Genomic DNA, 22,100 nt, shown 5'->3' on the forward strand with positions numbered 1-22,100 from the left:
TCAGATTCAGCATGAACACACAGCTGCTGTTTAACTTCCATTTGTTCTCAACATGAACTCACTGCAGCGATAAGCTCTGCCAATTTATAAAGCTGCAGCCCAGAACTAAAACACAGATTAATGAGTGAAGAATGTGATCAGTTATTAAAAACTGTGTTTCTATTGGTTTCTAATCTCTTTACTACAATAACTTTTTATTCTCTTAGAATGAAGCATTTATTTCTACTTGCTGTGGATTCACATACACGGCAGCTGCCACTATTTAAATGTTAATCATTTAATTAATCAATGTTAATTTCATTATTAATGAAACGTATGAATGGATAGAAATATAAAATAGAAACATGAATATTATAAAATATATTATATATGAAGTTAAATGGGTTTTAAAAAATATTAAACTGATACATTTTAAATAAATAGGTTCAAACCCATACTCATTAGTGAATATATTTTGGAGGAGGGAGTTGCCTCCCTTTGGTTGGTTGGGGGGGGCTGACTGGTTCATCTGGCCGTGACTGTAGAAAAACCCCAAAGAATAATTCCTTAGCCTGAACATGAAAATACGCACCGAGGTCAAGTTCCCCATCCTTTTATTTCTGGATGAGAGGAAATGGAAATGGAGTGACGGGTCTGGAGATGGACTCTGACTCACACATACACACACAAACACATGGCAGGGTGTGTGTATAGGTTTACTGATGTGATACAAGATGATACAAACAATATATTTACTGTTTACACAACACATTTAAAAGGCTGCAGTCTGTCCATAAAGCATTTAAGTCCATTAATCGACCAGTAACTCCTCCTCCTCATCGTCGTGGTAACAAAGAAACAAGCCAAATCTCACACACACATAGTTCTCACACGCACGTCTGTAAGAAGCATGACATACAAAAAGCTGTAGAAAAATACTTTTAAAAAACCAAACACACAAAGCAGCAGCAGCAGCCACTTGGAATGTTCTGGATGTCCAATAGGCCTCAGCACACGGGCTACATTGGGTACCTTGTAGGGCGGCTCTTCCACTGGGATCGCCATGGCAACGTTAAAACATCCTGCGCTGAAGCTAGTTCTGACCAAACCTGCACATCTTAAAACAGGTGTTGAGGAAAATTTTATTTAGTGTTCATAAAGCGAATTGATGGAGCTGAGTGTGTGGTCCACACACACCAGGGGACGCTGCTGCACGGCTAAACATAAGGAACTTTGTCTTTGTCTGATGTAGCCATTTTTAATTTGTGCAAATAATCTTTAAATTGTGCCGATTTAAGTCACCAAATCTGCCAGACCAAATAAAGGGGGAACAAAAACGGTTTCTGTCAAACCAAATATTAGCATGATGCTAGTTAGCTTTAACTGTTCTAATTTCTCCCAGTGGTCAAAGGTGATACTGCAACGAAACATTTTCTCCTCATATTCTCATTCTTAAGATGTTCATATTTTTATCTATTAAGTTTAATATGCAATAGCAAGGTACAGCACTTGCTTTTTAGTTTTAGCTAATTTTAGCAACAATGTCTGGCTAGTAAAAACCGCTACCTTTGGATAAGTACATACACTGCTAAAGCTAACCTAGCTTAGTGCTAACACATAAGGTAATGTCAGTGTGCTACATTTGTGCTTCATATTTCAGCTGGCATTAAGTTGGCAGTTAATCGTGTTAGCTAATGTGAATGCTAACGTTAGGTTGGCAGTTAATCGTGTTAGCTGATGTGAATGCTAACGTTAAGTTGGCAGTTAATCGTGTTAGCTGATGTGAATGCTAACGTTAAGTTGGCAGTTAATCGTGTTAGCTGATGTGAATGCTAACGTTAAGTTGGCAGTTAATCGTGTTAGCTGATGTGAATGCTAACGTTAAGTTGGCAGTTAATCGTGTTAGCTGATGTGAATGCTAACGTTAAGTAGGCAGTTAATCGTGTTAGCTGATGTGAATGCTAACGTTAAGATGGCAGTTAATCGTGTTAGCTGATGTGAATGCTAAAGTTAAGATGGCAGTTAATCGTGTTAGCTGATGTGAATGCTAACGTTAAGATGGCAGGTAATCACACATATTATACTGTTTGCTAGCTAACTGAAGATAGAACTACAATTTGGCTACGGCTGTTAGCTGCTGTGAAGCTAACGTTAACATCGGCATGTTCTGACTCTATAGGATCATCGTGGCTAAAGCATTTCCTGTCATAAAGCTATCAGTGTGAAAAGAAAAGTTGGATAGGATTATTTAACATTGGTTTTTTAAGGCAGAAAAGTTACACTTGAAATAGGACATACGACGGATTTGTTTTAATTGGATTATAATTAGACTACCATGAAGTGGATTCTGTAAAAGTGCTTGAGATGACTGTTTTTTGATGTTCTGTTTTCGCAGCAGCCTCCTATCTGTGTGTTTATGTGCAGTTTGATCTGTCTACGGTTAGATTTCCATCAAAACAGTTCATGGACCACTGTCCTCAACGGCTAATAAGCCAACGTAAGAACCAAATAAACAAATCCACTTAAAAAAGGTTAAGTTAATATTTTCAGGACTTTTTTTTTGTTAAGGAGCTAAATACTAGTTAAACATGGTGGCCTGGTGGGGGGGGGGTGTTAAGTGATAAAGTTGCACCAATAAGATGCCAATGTGTTCTTAGAAGCAAATGAATTCCTTTCTCACTTACACACACACATATAGTACAACAATGTACAGGTAACAAGGTTGTTTTTATACTGCTAAGTTTAGTACAGGCACTATTAAGTGAAGCATTGTGGGAGTCTGACTGCTGAGCTGGTCTGTTTAACTGCAGCTAGAAGCTAGCAGCTTTTTAAACTCTGCAACGATGTTTGGGGGTGTTTTGTCTTCATTTATTATAAGTTCCCCAGATGTCCGCTTACACCCTTCAAACATGGCTGCTGCTCAGCAGCGACTCGCATATGTTGGTTTAAACGTATTCTAGCGTTAGTGTCTCCTTCTTGATATGGCTTAAAGCAGATAAAGAGGAAATGATGTGTTTAGTATGTGAAAAACAAAGAAATTTAAGTTACAGTGAACAGCAGCTCATCTTGAGGGAATTATGAGGGAAGTTTCCAGGAAATCAACAGGAAAAGTTTAAATATATTTATTTTTTTTTATGATGATTAAAGTCTAATAAGAATCTCTGAGCTGAAGAAATAAAAATTTGTTACGTAATACTAAGAGTTCTTGCTGTCAAGGTGAATAAATATCCGAAAAGCAAGTTTTTCCTCTGAGTTACTGCTGACTGAGTCAAATAAGGTCCAGAAGTATTTATAGAAAGATTTTAGAAAGAAGTGAGCCTGTGAAACATGACTGCCACTTTCTTGTTAAACAGTAAAGATGCTGCTCTTCAGATGGCCCTACATTTAACCTAATATGAAGGCTGAGTGAAGGTTAAACATCTCACAGGTTTCTCTTTGCCTCCTCCTACGTTCCTGAACGACAAAGTCAAAGCTGAGTCACAGATTAACAGGAATCTAATGTTACGTTTCATATGCTTGCTTGTTAGCATCTGTGATGTGTTATTTGTTGCGTTGCTCAAACAGCGGTTAGAAAGTGAAGGCTCTCCGTACAGATTTAGGCACAGGTAGAGGAAGTGAAGGTGAGCTGAAACTGTCGATGACATCATTTCCTCCTGGAATGACTGAATGCTGGGAGTGGTAAATGGTAGGACAGTGTACGTCAGTCAGTCAGGTATGTATGAATGTAGATCTGCTGTTGGATCCAGGGGGTGAAGTGAGTCACGTTGCTGTAAACTCCAGGTCCGAGCACTTTGCTGAAGCACACGCTGCCCCACGACGTCAAGCCGAACAACGTCCAGCGCCCACCTTCCTCTTCCTCACACACTAGCGGGCCTCCGCTGTCACCCTGAACACACAAAGACAGTTTATTTAAAGTTTACTGACTTTTCTCTGAAACCTGAAAGGAGCAAAATGATCAACTACATAAACCCAGACATGTTCAGTTCAGCAACATAAAACAGACTGAAAAAACACCTCTTACAAGAAACTAGGACTAAACAGGGACTGAACAGTCATTCATGACACGAACAAGGGACTAAACAGTCATCCATGTCAGAAACAAGGGACTAAACAGTCATCCATGACACGAACAAGGGACTAAACAGTCATCCATGTCAGAAACAAGGGACTAAACAGTCATCCATGACACGAACAAGGGACTAAACAGTCATCCATGTCAGAAACAAGGGACTAAACAGTCATCCATGACACGAACAAGGGACTAAACAGTCATCCATGTCAGAAACAAGGGACTAAACAGTCATCCATGTCAGGAACAAGGGACTAAACAGTCATCCATGTCAGGAACAAGGGACTAAACAGTCATTCATGACACGAACAAGGGACTAAACAGTCATCCATGTCAGAAACAAGGGACTAAACAGTCATCCATGACACGAACAAGGGACTAAACAGTCATCCATGACACGAACAAGGGACTAAACAGTCATCCATGTCAGGAACAAGGGACTAAACAGTCATCCATGACACGAACAAGGGACTAAACAGTCATCCATGTCAGAAACAAGGGACTAAACAGTCATCCATGTCAGGAACAAGGGACTAAACAGTCATCCATGTCAGGAACAAGGGACTGAACAGTCATCCATGTCAGGAACAAAGGACTAAACAGTCATCCATGTCATGAACAAGGGACTAAACAGTCATCCATGTCAGAAACAAGGGACTAAACAGTCATCCATGTCAGGAACAAGGGACTAAACAGTCATCCATGTCAGGAACAAGGGACTGAACAGTCATCCATGTCAGGAACAAGGGACTGAACAGTCATCCATGTCAGGAACAAGGGACTGAACAGTCATCCATGTCAGGAACACGGGACTAAACAGTCATCCATGTCAGGAACAAGGGACTAAACAGTCATCCATGACACGAACAAGGGACTAAACAGTCATCCATGTCAGAAACAAGGGACTAAACAGTCATCCATGTCAGGAACAAGGGACTAAACAGTCATCCATGTCAGGAACAAGGGACTGAACAGTCATCCATGTCAGGAACAAGGGACTAAACAGTCATCCATGTCAGGAACAAGGGACTAAACAGTCATCCATGTCAGGAACAAGGGACTGAACAGTCATCCATGTCAGGAACAAGGGACTAAACAGTCATCCATGTCAGGAACAAGGGACTGAACAGTCATCCATGTCAGGAACACGGGACTAAACAGTCATCCATGTCAGGAACAAGGGACTGAACAGTCATCCATGTCAGGAACACGGGACTGAACAGTCATCCATGTCAGGAACAAGGGACTAAACAGTCATCCATGTCAGGAACAAGGGACTAAACAGTCATCCATGACACGAACAAGGGACTAAACAGTCATCCATGTCAGGAACAAGGGACTAAACAGTCATCCATGTCAGGAACAAGGGACTGAACAGTCATCCATGTCAGGAACAAGGGACTAAACAGTCATCCATGTCAGAAACAAGGGACTAAACAGTCATCCATGTCAGGAACAAGGGACTAAACAGTCATCCATGTCAGGAACAAGGGACTGAACAGTCATCCATGTCAGGAACAAGGGACTAAACAGTCATCCATGTCAGGAACAAGGGACTAAACAGTCATCCATGTCAGGAACAAGGGAACTGAACAGTCATCCATGTCAGGAACAAGGGACTAAACAGTCATCCATGTCAGGAACAAGGGACTGAACAGTCATCCATGTCAGGAACACGGGACTAAACAGTCATCCATGTCAGGAACAAGGGACTGAACAGTCATCCATGTCAGGAACACGGGACTGAACAGTCATCCATGTCAGGAACAAGGGACTAAACAGTCATCCATGTCAGGAACAAGGGACTAAACAGTCATCCATGACACGAACAAGGGACTAAACAGTCATCCATGTCAGGAACAAGGGACTAAACAGTCATCCATGTCAGGAACAAGGGACTAAACAGTCATCCATGACACGAACAAGGGACTAAACTCACTTCCTAGACTATAATGTCATTTTAGTTCCTGCTATAATTCCTGGATCTTTTGGTAAAAACGCAGCTGTTCCTTTACATCAATGATGACTGTTTTTTTTTCTCTGCCAGGTCCAGATCAAGGATTAAGGTGAAATACGAGAACTGTTCCTGTTTTACCTACTTTACATGATTGTTATATTTACTAAAGTTGACCATGTAAGTTACTTTCTACAAAAAAGATGTTTTAATTAAACATGATTAAATCATGTAAGAATGTCTCAGTTATGGTAAAATGTCTTCAACGTCTGATATGTTGTTCATGTTCTACTGGGAATAAAATATTAGTTGTCTTAATCATTGCATTCTGTACTATTCTCCTAAAGTGGTCTGATTTAACTTCAACTAAACAGACCAGGTTAAAATGGTCAAAAACCAGTTTAGTATGCATGTCATGCCAAACCCTGAAATGAGATTATTTATTGGGATCCAGGTTTAGTCTGATTCAATCAGTTGGATTGGCTGAACTAATTTAAATCAGACCAAACATTACCCCTAGCATAGCTGCATATATTAAGTATAAACAACTGAATTCCTTGATGCTGAAATGATATGATTGCATGGAAAGCTCTTTTTTTCTGATCTCATAATGATAATATGTTACTGTCTGAACAGAACGAGAGGGCAGGACAGTGTTTCTTCTAACATGCAGACGTTACCATGCAAGAGTCGACCGTTCCGGCTTCATATCCAGCACAAAGCATCCTGGGAGTGATGGTCTTCATGTCAAAATACGACTGACACTGAGACAGCGAGATGATGCGGACCTCTCCCTCCTGCAGCTTGAATGGCACTGCAGACAAAAATATAACAAAACTACATCACATGAGACTTTCTATTTTCTTTCTGTCACAGTTCAGTTAGATTCTGATAATTAAAAGTGAATATAAATAATGCATATTTACATTCAGTTGGGTCTCTGTCAGCCTGATTTTACTGAACTACACAGCCCACATGTTGAGTCACCTTTTATCTAAATCTGTGGCAGTGGTGCTTTATGACCAGCAGATGGAGACAAAGAACAGTAAACGGGATTATAATGACCCTCGGTTCAGCGCCATGTGGCAGCAGAATTTAGATAAATGATTTAAAATGTCCAGTTTCTACTTGATATTGTTTCTATTTTGACCAAAAGGATAAATAAAAAGCACAAGAAAACAACCTTTCTGAATGAACCTCATTTCTACCTCCGAGCTGAACGAGTCCATGTATGCAGAAATAAAATGATGTTTTTTTCATGCCACCTTGATAGACTGGTTTCAGATGTACTGGTAAAATGTTGGAGTACTTCCTGTTTAGTGTCAGGTGTGTTGTTTAGTGTTGTCATGCTGATGTTGATATAAATATGGCTCTTTCACATAGACTGTAAAAGATGGGCGGAGCCTCCGTGATGTCAGCCGTAGGTTTCTATAGAGCTGAATTGAAGCTCGTTGGGCAGTTCCCACCGTCGCCATCTTGACAGCGTCACACATGTTGTCATTCTCAGAAAATCCAAAGATGGGCAAAGAGGTGGAGCTGGGAGGGGGACTGTGAAGGTGGGGATGGATGACTGACACCCATCAAACTCAGAGCTGCCTGTAGCTAAGAGCTAACCAAGCTAACGTTAGCTGACCAGTTAACGGATGTGAGTGGGCTTAAGCTAAGGCGCACTGTTAGCTGGCTAAAAACCGCGGTTGTGCTGCACTCTCTGTTTGCCGTGGATATTGGACACAGATACCTGTCAATCAAAAGGACACGCCCCTAATTATGCCACATTTCAAGATTAAATAACATCCAAACGTATGAGTTAGGAAAAAAGGTCACCCCCCTCACAGTTGTCATGAAATTAAACTTGACCTATTAATCCTAAAACAGATTTTTGTACCAGGCTTTAAACATGTTTATTTCTGTGTGAAAAACACTGTGTTTTACATGGGATGGTGGGCCAGCTTCACGCAGGTGGATTACCTCTGTTTTGGAGCAAGCCCCCTAGTGGACGAGGGGGGAACTGCAAATTTTTAGCTTCACATTTTACCACCAGAGGTTGCCGCTTGCTCTTTCAGGTATTAATGCTTCAGTTGTTTACATTGACCTACAAAAATTCACCAGCCCCTCCCTCTCTGTCAGGCTTCAGCTCTTTCTGCAGAGGCTGGTTACCATGGTAACATTAGGAGTTGGAGTAATTGACAGTAAGTAGATTCTTCCTGTGTCTAACTGGCAGTTATCAGCTCAATAGATTTTTAAAAAAAATCAAGTTAGAAGCTGAAAACAACCAGAAGAGAAGTCATGGCGTTACTGTCAGAATACAGACGTTTCAGCAAATATGACCAAAGTTGTTTTTAATAAACTTACTAAATTCTGCTTTGAACAGAGGAAAGTAAACACACATTTCCAGCAAACACACACTGGTGTGTTTACTTGTTTGCAGCGTAAAAAAGCAAATGTCAGGAAGGTGAAGTCAGTGAATATGATGTGTATAAAGAAAAGTGTGTGTGAATCTGTGTGTACTCACTTCTGTTGCCCATGTGACCCCAGCCAGTAATGTAACAGTAGGAATCTGGTGAGGGCAGCTGGCCAGACTGAGGCAGACACACCGGTCTGACGAAGTCTGTCTCCTCAACCTGCAAACAGGAACACAGCTCGTCAGGACTGATCTACCTCAGCTGATAATGGATGCCGGGAGTCGACGCCTTCGAACCTCAGAGTCCAGTTGTATCACGCTGATGTCGTAGTCCACCACCGCCCGGTTGTAGCGCGGGTGAACGATGATGGAGCGCACGCCACGGCTCTGACTGTGAGCACTGGGATGGTCCAGATTGGTGAGACCCAGCACCACCTTCCACAGCTCTGCACTCTCTCTCCTGGTACACAAAAAAAAACTCCTTAGTGATTTCAGACTGCAGCACAGGTTGTTAACCACAGCTCCAAAAGCCCTGCCCGCCCGACTAACCCTTCAAAGCAGTGGGCGACTGTCAGAGCCCACTTCTGGGCGATGAGAACGCAGCCGCAAACATGGCCGCTCTGTCCACTCTGCAGCGAGCACTGCCATGGCCACGCCCCCCGCCGTGAAACCCGGCCTCCTAGGATCCTTTTCTTCCTGTGAGATTGGATTCCCACAGCCAGACGCAGACCGCACTCTGATTGTGAGAAAGTGTTAACAGCGGTTCACAAATCTGATTGGTTTGACTGCAGGTAAAGGAAAAGATGGAGATGTTTACCTTCTCTGGTACACAGGACGGAAACTCTCCGTCTGGAATGGCACGCATGACTGCAGGACAGACAGACAGACGGAGGTTTACCTAATCAGAAACACGTCAAATGATCCCGGACAAGCCCCCATTGTTTTCATTCCCTTGGAAACATAAATGGGGGCCTGTCCAGGATCCATTTACGTTACAACCAAGCTTAATGGGCCACAGTGTTCAGGACTGAAGTCATGATTTAGAAAAAGTTGAAAGAAAAAGTTTTAGTTAGAAATTATCTTAAGTTATTAATTAAGGGATACAAAATAACCACAGTAAGACTCAATCACAAGGTCTTTCCTTGGCCTTCTGTTTTCCAAGGACAAGGTGTCCCTTTTCTTTCAGGGATGAAGGAGAAGCCATCCTACTTATTCCCTGTAAAGTAACGAGGTAAGACCAGGGGGTGGCCCTGGACCTAAGTTTCAGCAGCAACACTCCTAGGTCCAGATCATGCTTGCATTTTAACCTCGTGTTTGCACATTCCACCGGCTCTGTTTTGAGTGTAAGAGTTTACTTCCTTGCTTGTGTGCTCCATGTCTTACTGGTGAATTCCACTGTAGGGCACATTAGAGAATTAAGACGGGATAGATTTGCCAAATTTGTATGGTGTGAACAGGATGATAAACATGGCGACATTAAAGGAGGTTATTGTTTGGTTAATTCTGAGATCACAAAAGTGTCAGTAGTGATATCGTAGAGGTATGTAAGGCCCCCTTAAAACAAGCAGAGTGAGTACTGTCTTCGTTACTGTTCATCATTTCTACGGCTGTCAATCCTCATCCCTAATTTCCACTCAAACTGGTCCCTACACTGCCCCTACTGGTTAGCGTGTAGCTTTAATTTCTGAGGACATGCAGATGTGCTGTTTCAACAAACCTTAAAATACACATGGCAGCCAGGATAAACACACATAAATGTAATTAAAAGCAAGTATATTTTCGGCCTTAAACTACACTCAATCTTAAAGGCACATTTTCTTCCCTATCATGCACACCTCCAGCGACCCATGGACCTGGTTTTTAGGAAGTCTTGGTCCAGTTTGCTTACCAGGAATCACCACGACGTTGATGGTTCTCATGTGATTCTGTTACCTTCTCTTCTCCAGTCGGGCCTGTAGTGCAGAACCATTCCTCAGGTTCCAGTCTGGATGGACGTGTAGCCAACGGCGACGGCCTGGGATTCCAGGCTGGTCGGGTATCATAGAAACAGAGGAGGGTACCCTGCAGAGGAACTCTCTATAGTTACTCTGTTTGTGTGTGAGCACACTGACATCACGGAGACATAAATCAGTTTACGCTGTCATGCTGTGAGGACCTGACTATATTAATAAACTAATTCAAAGCATCCAGAATTGTAGGTTTAATGTCTTCTGAAGTTATGGAAACACAGGTGTGTGTGTGTTACTAACCTTACCCTAGTCCCAGCTGGTTGCAGGTCAGTTTGCTCAGCTCGTGGTTCCACTCGTCTGCACAGACCTGATACTCTGCTGCGGTCTTAAACACTGTCAATACAGAACCTGATCGATCGGACAGCGACACTGCAGAGACACCAGTCGAAACAAAACCAATCACATGCACAAGTTACTGTTATATGCTGTTATATATGTGTAAGGTGTGTGAGGTGTGTGTTGTACCACAGTTCCATTCATCAGAGCTGTCTGAGCAATGCTTCTTCCCATCGCACCACAGAGTCCGATGAACACACTGGTGGTTGTTACAGGACAGCTCGTTGTCCCTGCACACCGCTGAGGAAATAAGGATCATTTAATCTGTTAAATTTAAACATTTAATCTAACACGTCATCTAAACAAACGAGAGACAGGACTGTAGTCTCTTCATTGGCTACCAAAAATACACCATCACTAGTGACAGCAGTACATGACTTTAATTAACGAGGTGATAATAAACCGTCTCACAGCAGTTGGCCTCGTCCACCAGCAGGGGGCAGTCTGGGAATCCATCGCAGATCATGGTGGATTTAATGCACACCTTGGAGCCGGGGCACTCCCACAGAGCACGCTCAGAGCAGCCTGATGGGGACATTGTTAAACTGTGTATGCTGACATGATCCTGATGGCGGCAACAACAGAAGAGGCAGCAGAGTCTCACCACAGTTGTCTTCGTCGCTGTGGTCATCACAGTCCAGGTGTCCGTCGCAGCGTTTGGTTGCCAGGACGCAGCGACCTGACCGGCACTTGAAGTGGCTAGGGGAGCACTCTGTCGCCATGGCAACACATATCAAAAGGAATATTTGTGAGTTTGGTTAAACGTGATGTCCATCATCATCATGACCAAGACAAACTTCAGATGCACCAAACTGATATTGTTATCAGTATCGGTACAGATACTGAAGAAAGTTCTAGATCGGGTATCGTGACAGTGGGCCTGGTCCATAGGTGCAGTTCTATTTAGCGTGATTCTATGCAGTGCGCTTTGAGTGACGTCATGCGCTAAGGACACACCACGTGGAGGCTGACACTAGTGGAGCAACGGGATCAGCCATCTGGAACGTTTTCACCACCTCAGCCAACTCGATTAACGTCTACGTGGAAAACAGGCGCAGCGAAAGCTCCGAGGTCACCGACACTGAGCACTGTGTGCGTGAAACACCTCCACGAGTTGGGAACATCTGGTTTTATTCAGCAGCTTTTTTAATGGATGTTTCATTTCAGGGCTTAAAGTATGCCGGCATTGTGCCGGATCTCCAGCTCGCAGAGTGTTTGCACTGAAAAAAGAAAAAAAAAGATTATTTAATAAGTTATTGTGCGCTAATGTGGACTATCGTCACGCTGAGTTCTTCTACCGGGGATGCAAGATGAACGCAGCTTTGCTCTCCATAAACACATTAACAGCCAATCAGAAGCTGAGCTGGGTCTGGACAACGTGTGGTTGAGATCCGGCTGCAGGTTAAATCCACGTAGAAGACAGATTCGTAGGTGGAGCAGAGACGCTGCTGAATGGCTGCAACCGTTAAATAAAACTACCATCAAACTACGCTACGTCAGGTCTATCAGCAGGATGCAGGGTAAGTTAGGGAAGCTGGTTTTTATCTGGTATTTACATTACATGCGCGCAGCTGGTGGGTGTGTGCTCACCTGCGTGTGCACGTGTCATCAGAGAATCATCAACAAGCTCCAGACTATTTTACTTGGGGTGTTAAACTCCTGGCTCTGCCTGGACCTGGAGAAGTTTTGTTTTACATGCTTGACCGAGCTTGTGAAGGCTTATTTAAGATCGTTTAAGTTGATGTAAGACTGTTGAACACAGTTTGTTAAATAAATTCAGTAATCCTGTACATTTATATTCTGTTTGTTTTTAACAGGAAAGACGTTTTCAGTCAAGTCTGGCGTTCCACTGCACAAGAGAAAGGATCTCCGTCACACAAGGTGTAATTTGTTTGGTAATTCAGCCTGTTAGTCTGGATCGTATCGGATCGGTATCGGCCGATACTAAATCTCCGATATTGGAACTGGGAAGTGAAAAAAGTGGATCAGTGCGTCCCCGACACAAACATAGCGTTCGTACCGTCGACTCCATCCTCCGGCAGCAGACAGGTGGTGTTCCCTCCGTCCTCTGGAAACTGACTGCAGTCCGAGTCCTCAGGCCACTGCAGACCCACGATGCCGAGGACAGACTCACATTTCTCCTTCGCATTACGACACAGCGACCTGCAGGAGGCACAGGGAGCGCTGGAGGTTCAGGTTCAGTAACTCATCACCTTTAATCTCTGATGGATCCATCAGAGTAACTGAGCATAATTAAACTAACTAACTAACTAACTAACTAACTAACTAACTAACAAACAAACAAACAAACTAACAAACAAACTAACTAACACGAGGACTTGCTCTTCTGCAGACAGCTGGGTAAACAGGTTAACTAACTAGCTGGTTGCTGACCTGCAGGGCGGGACCCGCTGCAGGCTGACCGGGTCACACTTGGGTACCAGCAGCGTGCAGGCGTAGAACATGAGGTACTGGTAGCAGCCGGTCTGGACCAGGGCGGGGAACAACGAGGACTCCCAGGACACGGAGCCTCTCTCTCTGGGACAGGTGACCCAGGTAGTTGGGGTAGCTGGTCAGGTTGTAGGGCAGGTTCATGCACAGCTCCAGGCTGATGGGCTCACATTGAGCTGGGCCACAGAGACCAGAGTCAGGACCAGATCCCACCAGCAGGGGGAGACATTTACTCAACTAACATCTAGCATTCATTCACTTTTTGAAATATCAGAAGTGACCACGCTGGTTGCTCAGATGATAATCTACGTTGAACCAGTAGAAAACTAAATAAGTTAACCTACAGACGAATGAAGTTTATCTTTAGAATGTGTTTCTAACACTCAGGTTTTGAGTTCTTCTCAGAGTAGCTGCTGGGAGAACGTTAATATTCCGGCCTGAGAGTGTGAACGGTGTCGAGTTTCATATCAGTGAGGACGCCGTCAGCTGAACACTCACTGCAGTTGTTGTTTCGGGGGTCGCAGGCGGCGTTGCCCCCCCCACACCCCGGCTGACAGGGAGAGAAGATGCAGCCCGGCTGACCGGGAACACACCCGACCGGAGCTGGAAGACACACACAGATGATCGACAGCAGTTACAGACAACGTCTGGAACCCGGATCGAACCCTCTGATTCCCGGGAATGTGGCGATCCCAGGAATCTGAGCTAATAATAGAGCAGAGGATGGATGAACAGATGTGAGATGGTGTGAAGCTCACTCTGCTCGCGGCTGCAGTACTCTTCATCACTGCCGTCTTTGCAGTCGTCCTCGCCGTCGCAGCGAAACGCTGAAGGAAACACACTGGCCGTTCCTGCACTCCAGCAGACCCTGGCTCTTACAGGCTGCAAGCATACACATTCATTTACTTTTTACTGGTTAATGTCTTCCAGTAAATACAAACAATCAGCGGTGAAGTTAGAATGGTTCGTCTTTAGCATGCCTGAGCCGTGTGTTCAGTAAAGTAATCCTAGGAACGAGTAAAGTAATCCTAGGAATGAGTAAAGTAGTCATGGGAATGAGTAAAGTAGTCATAGGAATGAGTAAAGTACTCCTAGGAATGAGTAAAGTAATCCTAGGAATGAGTAAAGTAATCCTCTCTGAACGAGTAAAGTAGTCCTAGAAATGAGTAAAGTAGTCCTAGGAATGAGTAAAGTAATCCTAGGAATGAGTAACTTAATCCTAGGAACGAGTAAAGTAATCCTAGGAATAAGTAAAGTAATCCTAGAAATGAGTAAAGTAGTCCTAGGAATGAATAAAGTAATCCTAGGAATGAGTAAAGTAATCCTAGAAATGAGTAACGTAATCCTAGGAACAAGTAAAGTAATCCTAGGAACAAGTAAAGTAATCCTAGGAACGAGTAAAGTAGTCCTAGGAATGAGTAAAGTAATCCTAGGAACGAGTAAAGTAATCTAGAATGAGTAAAGTAATCCTAGGAACGAGTAAAGTAATCCTAGGAATGAGTAAAGTAGTCCTAGGAATGACTAAAGTAATCCTAGGAATGAGTAACGTAATCCTATGAACGAGTAAAGTAATCCTAGGAACGAGTAAAGTAATTATAGGAACGAGTAAAGTAATCCTAGGAATGAGTAAAGTAGTCCTAGGAATGACTCATTCCTAGGATTACTTTAGTCATTCCTAGGAATGAGTAACGTAATCCTATGAACGAGTAAAGTAATCCTAGGAACGAGTAAAGTAATTATAGGAACGAGTAAAGTAATCCTAGGAATGAGTAAAGTAGCCCTAGGAATGAGTAAAGTAGTCCTAGGTACGAGTAAAGTAATCCTAGGAATGAGTAAAGTAATCCTAGGAATGAGTAATGTAATCCTAGGAATGAGTAAAGTAATCCTAGGAATGAGTAAAGTAATCCTAGGAATGAGTAAAGTAATCCTAGGAACGAGTAAAGTAATCCTAGGAATGAGTAAAATAGTCCTAGGAATGAGTAAAGTAATCCTAGGAATGAGTAAAGTAGTCCTAGGAATGAGTAAAGTAATCCTAGGAATGAGTAAAGTAATCCTAGGAAGGAGTAAAGTAATCCTAGGAATGAGTAAAGTAATCCTAGAAATGAGTAAAGTAGTCCTAGGAATGAGTAAAGTAATCCTAGGAATGAGTAAAGTAATCCTAGAAATGAGTAAAGTACTCCTAGAAATGAGTAAAGTTATCCTAGGAATGAGTAACGTAATCCTAGGAACAAGTAAAGTAATCCTAGGAACGAGTAAAGTAGTCCTAGGAATGAGTAAAGTAATCCTAGGAACGAGTAAAGTAATCCTAGGAATGAGTAAAGTAATCCTAGGAATGAGTAAAGTAGTCCTAGGAATGAGTAAAGTAATCCTAGGAACGAGTAAAGTAATCCTAGGAATGAGTAAAGTAATCCTAGAGAAACGAAGTAATATTAATCCTGGGAATGAGTAAAGTAATCCTAGGAATGAGTAAAGTAATCCTAGGAACTGAGTAAAGTAATCCTAGGAATGAGTAAAGTAATCCTAGGAACTGAGTAAAGTAATCCTAGGAACGAGTAAAGTAATCCTAGGAATGAGTAAAGTAATCCTAGGAACGAGTAAAGTAATCCTAGGAATGAGTAAAGTAATCCTAGGAATGAGTAACAGTTCTAGGAAAAAGTCTAGTTAAGCAGAGGTTAATTACTATTCATCACTTCACACAGCTGAGTTCCTGCCTTCAGTTGCCACGGTAACTCACAGCAGTGAGCTCATCACTCTTGTCCAGACAGTCGTGGTCTCCATCACACAGCCAGTCTCTGGACACGCAGCGACCGTCGCCACAGCGATGCTCCCGAGCCAGGTCACACACTGCGAACACACATCAAATGAAACACTCCTCACAAAGACACAAGAACCAATCTGTGTGTGTTCAGATGGAAAGGTGGTAGATTCCCTCAAACACTTCCACCATCTCTGATCCTGGAATACATACAGGTCCGGGTTCTGGGGCAGAACCATCCCGCCATTAGACTTGTTGAGGTCCGGGTTCTGGGGCGGAACCATCCCTACATCAGTCCTTTTTCTTCAGTCCAATTCTTGTGACCTATCTCAGCCTTTTCTCCCCGTTTCTTTCCTTAAGAACGGCTTCTTGACAGCCACGTTTCCATGGAGACCATTTCTGATGAGGCTTCCAACAGTAGATGGATCAACTGAAGGTCCAGATGGATCTTTCAGGTCCTGGTTCAGGTTTTTGCTGGATTTAAGGTCCTGTTCACCTGCTGTAGATAGTTTTTAGTCCTGACTCTTCTTTTGCCATCCACGTGTCCAGGTTCTGCCTCCATGCTGAGATAAGCCAGGTTTCCAGCTAACAGCTATTTGAGAATCACCTTGTTGTTGCTAGAATCCTGTTTTCTGTCTGTCAGACAGTCTGATCTTTGCTGGTTTCACACATGAAATTAGAGAAATGGGAACAAATGGTGTGTCTTAGTGACAAAGAGCCTAAAGATCCAGTTTAAAGCGGTTCTTTGCTGAGTTGCCTCAGTTGACAGAACAACTCTAGTTCATCCTGCGAGTTAGGAGCCTTTTTTTCTGATTCACAGATTTCCTAGGTCATAGTTAAGTTCCTAAGAAAATGCTCTGGTACCGTTACAGGACTGGACTGGAAGTGATGGAAAGAACTTCAGAAAGCTGGAGAACTACTGATCAAGACCACTGTAGAAGATTCCGACAAAGTCAGAGATGAAGACATGAAAGCAGACGGAGCAGAAAGAATAAATGTTTACTCTCAGAAAGTAAACTGGACCCTTGTGAGACGGTAATATAGAGCTGAGTGTCAGATATTTGGTTTGTTTCCATGATGTGAGATACTGGAACCGTGTAGATGCTGAACCATTAGGGCCCCAACATGGAGCCTTGGGGAACTCCACATGTAGATGCTGAACAATAGGGGTCCCAACATGGAACCCCCTATTGATAAAATAATAATAAATAAGATAAAATATATAAAATATGATTAATATAGATTAGAAAAATAAACAAAAAACACTAAATAATATCAATAGAAAACCTTGTGTAAACAGTCATGCCTATGTGTGTGTTCTCACCACAGTTGAGTTCGTCGCTCAGGTCTCCACAGTCATCGTAGCCGTCACACACCAGAGTGGGTGAAAGACACCGACCAGTGTTACACCGAAACTCTCCACCTGTACACACTGCAGAGAAGGAGGTCACATGACCTGCTCCTCCTCTTCTTCATGTCTTTTCTTCATGTATTGCTTTTCTTTAATGACCTTTCTCCATCACGTTCTCGTCTTTTGGAGTTTTCATTTGTATCTTTTCTATTATCAGTCTTTTTTTTATCTAATTTGTTTGTATCACTTTTTAACTTTTATCTTTCTAATCCCATCTGAAGTCCCCACTTTGTTTTAGATGATCATTTTTGGTTCATGTTTTCATTTATTTCGTATCCAGTAAATGTCGTTTCCTCATTTATTCCTGTAATTTTTTTACATTTTCTCTTTTTATTTAATCTTTCTCCGTTTGTGTTAATCGTTTCTTCATTTGTCTTCATACCGTCTCAGATAATCTTTCCTTCCTTCTCCTTTCTTCCTTTCCCACAAACATAAACCTTCATCTGTAAAAACGAGGTCAGAGAAAGGGCGAGAGACCTAAACAAACAATAAGAAAACTCTCTCTCTCTCTCTCTCCCTCTTTACATTCCAGCAGCCTCAGCCTATATCTTTTTAGGTTTCCATGGCAACCACACTTTGTCTCTTTTCACACACACAACCAGGGAGTTCCACAACGTCCACACCGCTGTCATCCAATCAATCACCTGCAAACAAATCACCATGGCAACCGGCTGGAAACCCTTCTGACAACAACAAAGTGCGTGTATGTGTGTGTGTGCGCTCACCGCAGTGTGTTTCGTCGCTCCAGTCATCACAGTCGTTGTAACCGTTACACACCAGTTTCTGGGGGACACAAATCCCCGTCGCACACAGAAAGTGGTCCTTCCCGCCACACACAGCTGACGGCCAATCAGAGGAAAGACAGAGTGGTGATGTCATCGTACCTTAGCCAACTTTATTTATAAAACACTTTAAAATCAGTCGGTAACGACCAAAAGGCTAAACAGCAAGAATACATGAAACACTTAAAAGACTAAATAAAGAATCAAATATAAACAAGACCAAAACTTAGATAATAAAAACAAAAAAAAACAAAAATAAAAATAATAATAAAATCAACCTTCATTTCGTAGCCTGTGATCAGTTCCACACCAACATACCTGTAAGCGTGTGTGTGTACTCACAGGGTTTTCCTTTGATCTGACGTGGTGTGAAACAGGCCGGCTGCATCAGGCCCGCGGTCGCCGTGGGAGATGATGCTGTGGATGATGAAGATGATGCTGGTGACAGAGCGCTGGTGATGTTGCTGAACTGGGAGCAGCGCAGGAAGTCGGGCCAGGAGGCGTTGAACATCTGGAGGACGGGCTCGCAGCCTTCTCTCGCCGCCTCGCAGAACGACGCGCACGGCAACACCATCCTCCTGCACACACAACTTTATCGTCTCAACAAAAAGTTACATGACAAAGGCTCTGAATTAAATTAAATCTAAACAGAAAATGTGAATGAGAATTTTACCAAACCAGATTCTTTTGTAGGAAAATAATCGAGGTTAGAATTGCAACTAAATGTTTAATCACGTTTCTTTAAACTGTTATTTATGTTTTTCATGTACATGCTGAATAATAACAACATTCTCTTTTACAGATTCTTTTTCCTTTTAGACGTCTTGGTTTAAATTTCTCTCCTCATTCAGCTTCACTTTGTTCAGGAGGCCAACGGATGGATGATATGTTGTAAAAAAATGTTGAAATGAAGTGATTTGCTTTCCTCCAGCCCCCAAACGCCTTTTTATTTAGATTAACTTAGTTTCTATATTAGCCTGATATCAGAATCACTTTATAGTCATTGCACAAAGCTGGACAACAATCAAAAACGTAGCTCACACCTCATCCACACAAAAAAGACCACAATTAAAATTTAAATTAATAAAAAATTAAAAATATGCTGTAACACTGTCATTAAATGCAGTAAAACATATGACCTGAAAATGCAAAAATTAAAATGAAACTATGTTAAGAAATTAAATAATCAACTAAATATACTAATATACTAATTTTATGTCCAATGTTCCATAAAAGAATGCATGTTCTGAGATGAAAAAAGAAAATGATTAACATTTGAATCACAAATGAACTAAACACAGAAACACAGTAAACACATCAATTAAAAAAAGTCTGAAAATGATAACACTTTAGTTTCCTTCAATCTTAGTTAAAAGGCTCAGGGTTTTCCATAAAAGAAATAGAAACATACACTGCATGTTTTCTGATACTGTACAGCCCTATTTACATGCAATAAGTGATAGCACTGCATCTACATGGAGTCTTTTTCATTTACACAGCGCTATTAGCATCTACACAGAGCCGTTAGCATACACACAGCGCCATGAGTTTCTACATGGAGCTGCTAGCATCTAACAGAGCCGTTAGCATCTAATGAAGTCAATAGCATACGCAGAATCGATAGTATCTACACAGAGCCGACAGCACCTACACGGAGCCGACAGCACCTACACGGAGCCGACAGCACCTACACGGAGCCGACAGCATCTACAAGGAGCCGACAGCACCTACAAGGAGCCGACAGCACCTACAAGGAGCCGACAGCACCTACAAGGAGCCGACAGCACCTACACGGAGCCGACAGCATCTACAAGGAGCCGACAGCACCTACACGGAGCCGACAGCACCTACACGGAGCCGACAGCACCTACACGGAGCCGACAGCACCTACACGGAGCCGACAGCACCTACAAGGAGCCGACAGCACCTACACGGAGCCGACAGCACCTAAACGGAGCCGACAGCACCTAAACGGAGCCGACAGCACCTACAAGGAGCCGACAGCACCTACACGGAGCCGACAGCACCTACACGGAGCCGACAGCACCTAAACGGAGCCGACAGCACCTAAACGGACCCGACAGCACCTAAACGGAGCCGACAGCACCTAAACGGACCCGACAGCACCTAAACGGAGCCGACAGCACCTAAACGGAGCCGACAGCACCTAAACGGAGCCGACAGCACCTACAACGGAGCCGACAGCACCTACACGGAGCCGACAGCACCTAAACGGAGCCGACAGCACCTACACGGAGCCGACAGCACCTACAAGGAGCCGACAGCACCTACACGGAGCCGACAGCACCTAAACGGAGCCGACAGCACCTACACGGAGCCGACAGCACCTAAACGAGCCGACAGCACCTACACGGAGCCGACAGCACCTAAACGGACCCGACAGCACCTAAACGGAGCCGACAGCACCTAAACGGAGCCGACAGCACCTAAACGGAGCCGACAGCACCTACACGGAGCCGACAGCACCTACACGGAGCCGACAGCACCTACACGGAGCCGACAGCATCTACAAGGAGCCGACAGCACCTAAACGGAGCCGACAGCACCTAAACGGACCCGACAGCACCTAAACGGAGCCGACAGCACCTAAACGGAGCCGACAGCACCTAAACGGACCCGACAGCACCTAAACGGAGCCGACAGCACCTAAACGGAGCCGACAGCATCTACAAGGAGCCGACAGCACCTAAACGGAGCCGACAGCACCTACACGTTACACGTACTGTTTACTAGTACAGCAGCTTACACTGTTAGACGAGACCTAAAAAAAGAAGACTTTGAATGGTAAGAATGAATCCAGGAGGAACAGCTTTCATTATTAGGTTAAGTTCTTTAAGAGGAACTGAGAAACCATAATGTCACTGCTGGTTACATCACATAGAGAAACTCTCCGTATCAGCAATAAAACGCATTCCCATCATCATCATCCTGCATCATCACCCGGAGGTCAGAGGTCACGCTGAGAGCACTGATACTGTGTCTAATTTCAGAGGGTGTGATCACACCCAGCTGCTATCAGACTAACGGAACAGCTGACGTGGAACAACACACTCGTGCTGGAGTGTTTTTAGCTTCAGGGAGGAACTCTGGGATTTTAACTATGTCGACATTACTCTACTAGTTGTTTCTGTGTCTCTGAATATCTTCTTTCTATTGTGTGAAACACTGAATAGCTTCTGCTAAAACTGACTTCTTATAAATGATGAAATAAATCTATTTATTAGAGAATTTATCTATAACTTTACATACGGAGGCCTTTTAAACCAGAATGAGAATAATCAGGATTTTCAGTGTTAACCAGTGAAAATCAACCACATCTGCTCCTGAATAACCTGGTTTTATCTTTAACGTTGACCATCCATGCTCCTCCTCCCCCATCATGTATTTAACTTAATGAAAGCCCAATAAACTCTACTGATCACCAATCAGTGATTATTGTTAAACAATTACGTTTTGTTACACTTTCACACATTGTTTTCACCATGAATTGAATACAAACCCCAGTCAGGTGCCACATTTATCATTTAATGGTGTTTAAGCTATGGTTAGTTAGCATTTTACATGTTGGTGGCAGAGTTGTGTATTCTGGGTGTCACCTGTCGTCCGTGGCGTCAGCAGCGATGCATTCGGGCAGCGCCAGCGAGCAGCCGAACAGCATGATGTGTCTGTAGCAGGACAATCTGCTGAGGTAGCTGAAGAACCTGCAACACACCCAGAGATCTGGATCAGCTGTAGCTCAGATCTGCTGACCGAGCACATGTTTGCTCTCATATCTCTGGAGCTCGTCTATGGATGCTGTTACCTTAGCAACATGTCCACCTCTGAGCTCTTCACCACAGCGATGGAGGAGGCCAGCCATGTCTGATTGTAGGGTAGCATGTGACACTGAGGCTCCACGATCAGCTGGCAGCTTCCTGCGGAGAGATGGAACC

At 43.3% G+C, this 22,100-nt stretch overlaps 2 protein-coding genes across 2 annotated transcripts in view; one reads left to right on the top strand and one right to left on the bottom strand.

The window, feature by feature from the left end:
* The window catches only part of LOC121640417, a 1,195,287-nt gene that overhangs the window by 257,527 nt on the left and 915,660 nt on the right, over positions 1-22,100 (top strand). The window lies entirely within an intron of this gene.
* LOC121640546 (atrial natriuretic peptide-converting enzyme-like) overlaps positions 678-22,100 on the bottom strand; it is a 34,229-nt gene continuing 12,806 nt past the window's right edge. Inside the window, 23 exon segments of the mRNA XM_041986371.1 lie at positions 678-3,865; positions 6,683-6,816; positions 8,515-8,623; positions 8,701-8,863; positions 8,953-9,139; positions 9,221-9,270; positions 10,336-10,464; positions 10,658-10,781; positions 10,878-10,988; positions 11,160-11,273; positions 11,353-11,460; positions 12,769-12,911; positions 13,143-13,279; positions 13,281-13,375; positions 13,698-13,802; positions 13,958-14,033; positions 14,035-14,081; positions 15,930-16,043; positions 17,279-17,386; positions 18,091-18,204; positions 18,490-18,725; positions 21,765-21,869; positions 21,971-22,082. Coding sequence (XP_041842305.1) covers positions 3,680-3,865; positions 6,683-6,816; positions 8,515-8,623; positions 8,701-8,863; positions 8,953-9,139; positions 9,221-9,270; positions 10,336-10,464; positions 10,658-10,781; positions 10,878-10,988; positions 11,160-11,273; positions 11,353-11,460; positions 12,769-12,911; positions 13,143-13,279; positions 13,281-13,375; positions 13,698-13,802; positions 13,958-14,033; positions 14,035-14,081; positions 15,930-16,043; positions 17,279-17,386; positions 18,091-18,204; positions 18,490-18,725; positions 21,765-21,869; positions 21,971-22,082 — 2,807 coding nt within the window. The 3' untranslated portion in view covers positions 678-3,679.

This window comes from Melanotaenia boesemani, chromosome 5 (assembly GCF_017639745.1).
Source record: "Melanotaenia boesemani isolate fMelBoe1 chromosome 5, fMelBoe1.pri, whole genome shotgun sequence".
In the NCBI taxonomy this organism is placed as follows: domain Eukaryota; kingdom Metazoa; phylum Chordata; class Actinopteri; order Atheriniformes; family Melanotaeniidae; genus Melanotaenia; species Melanotaenia boesemani.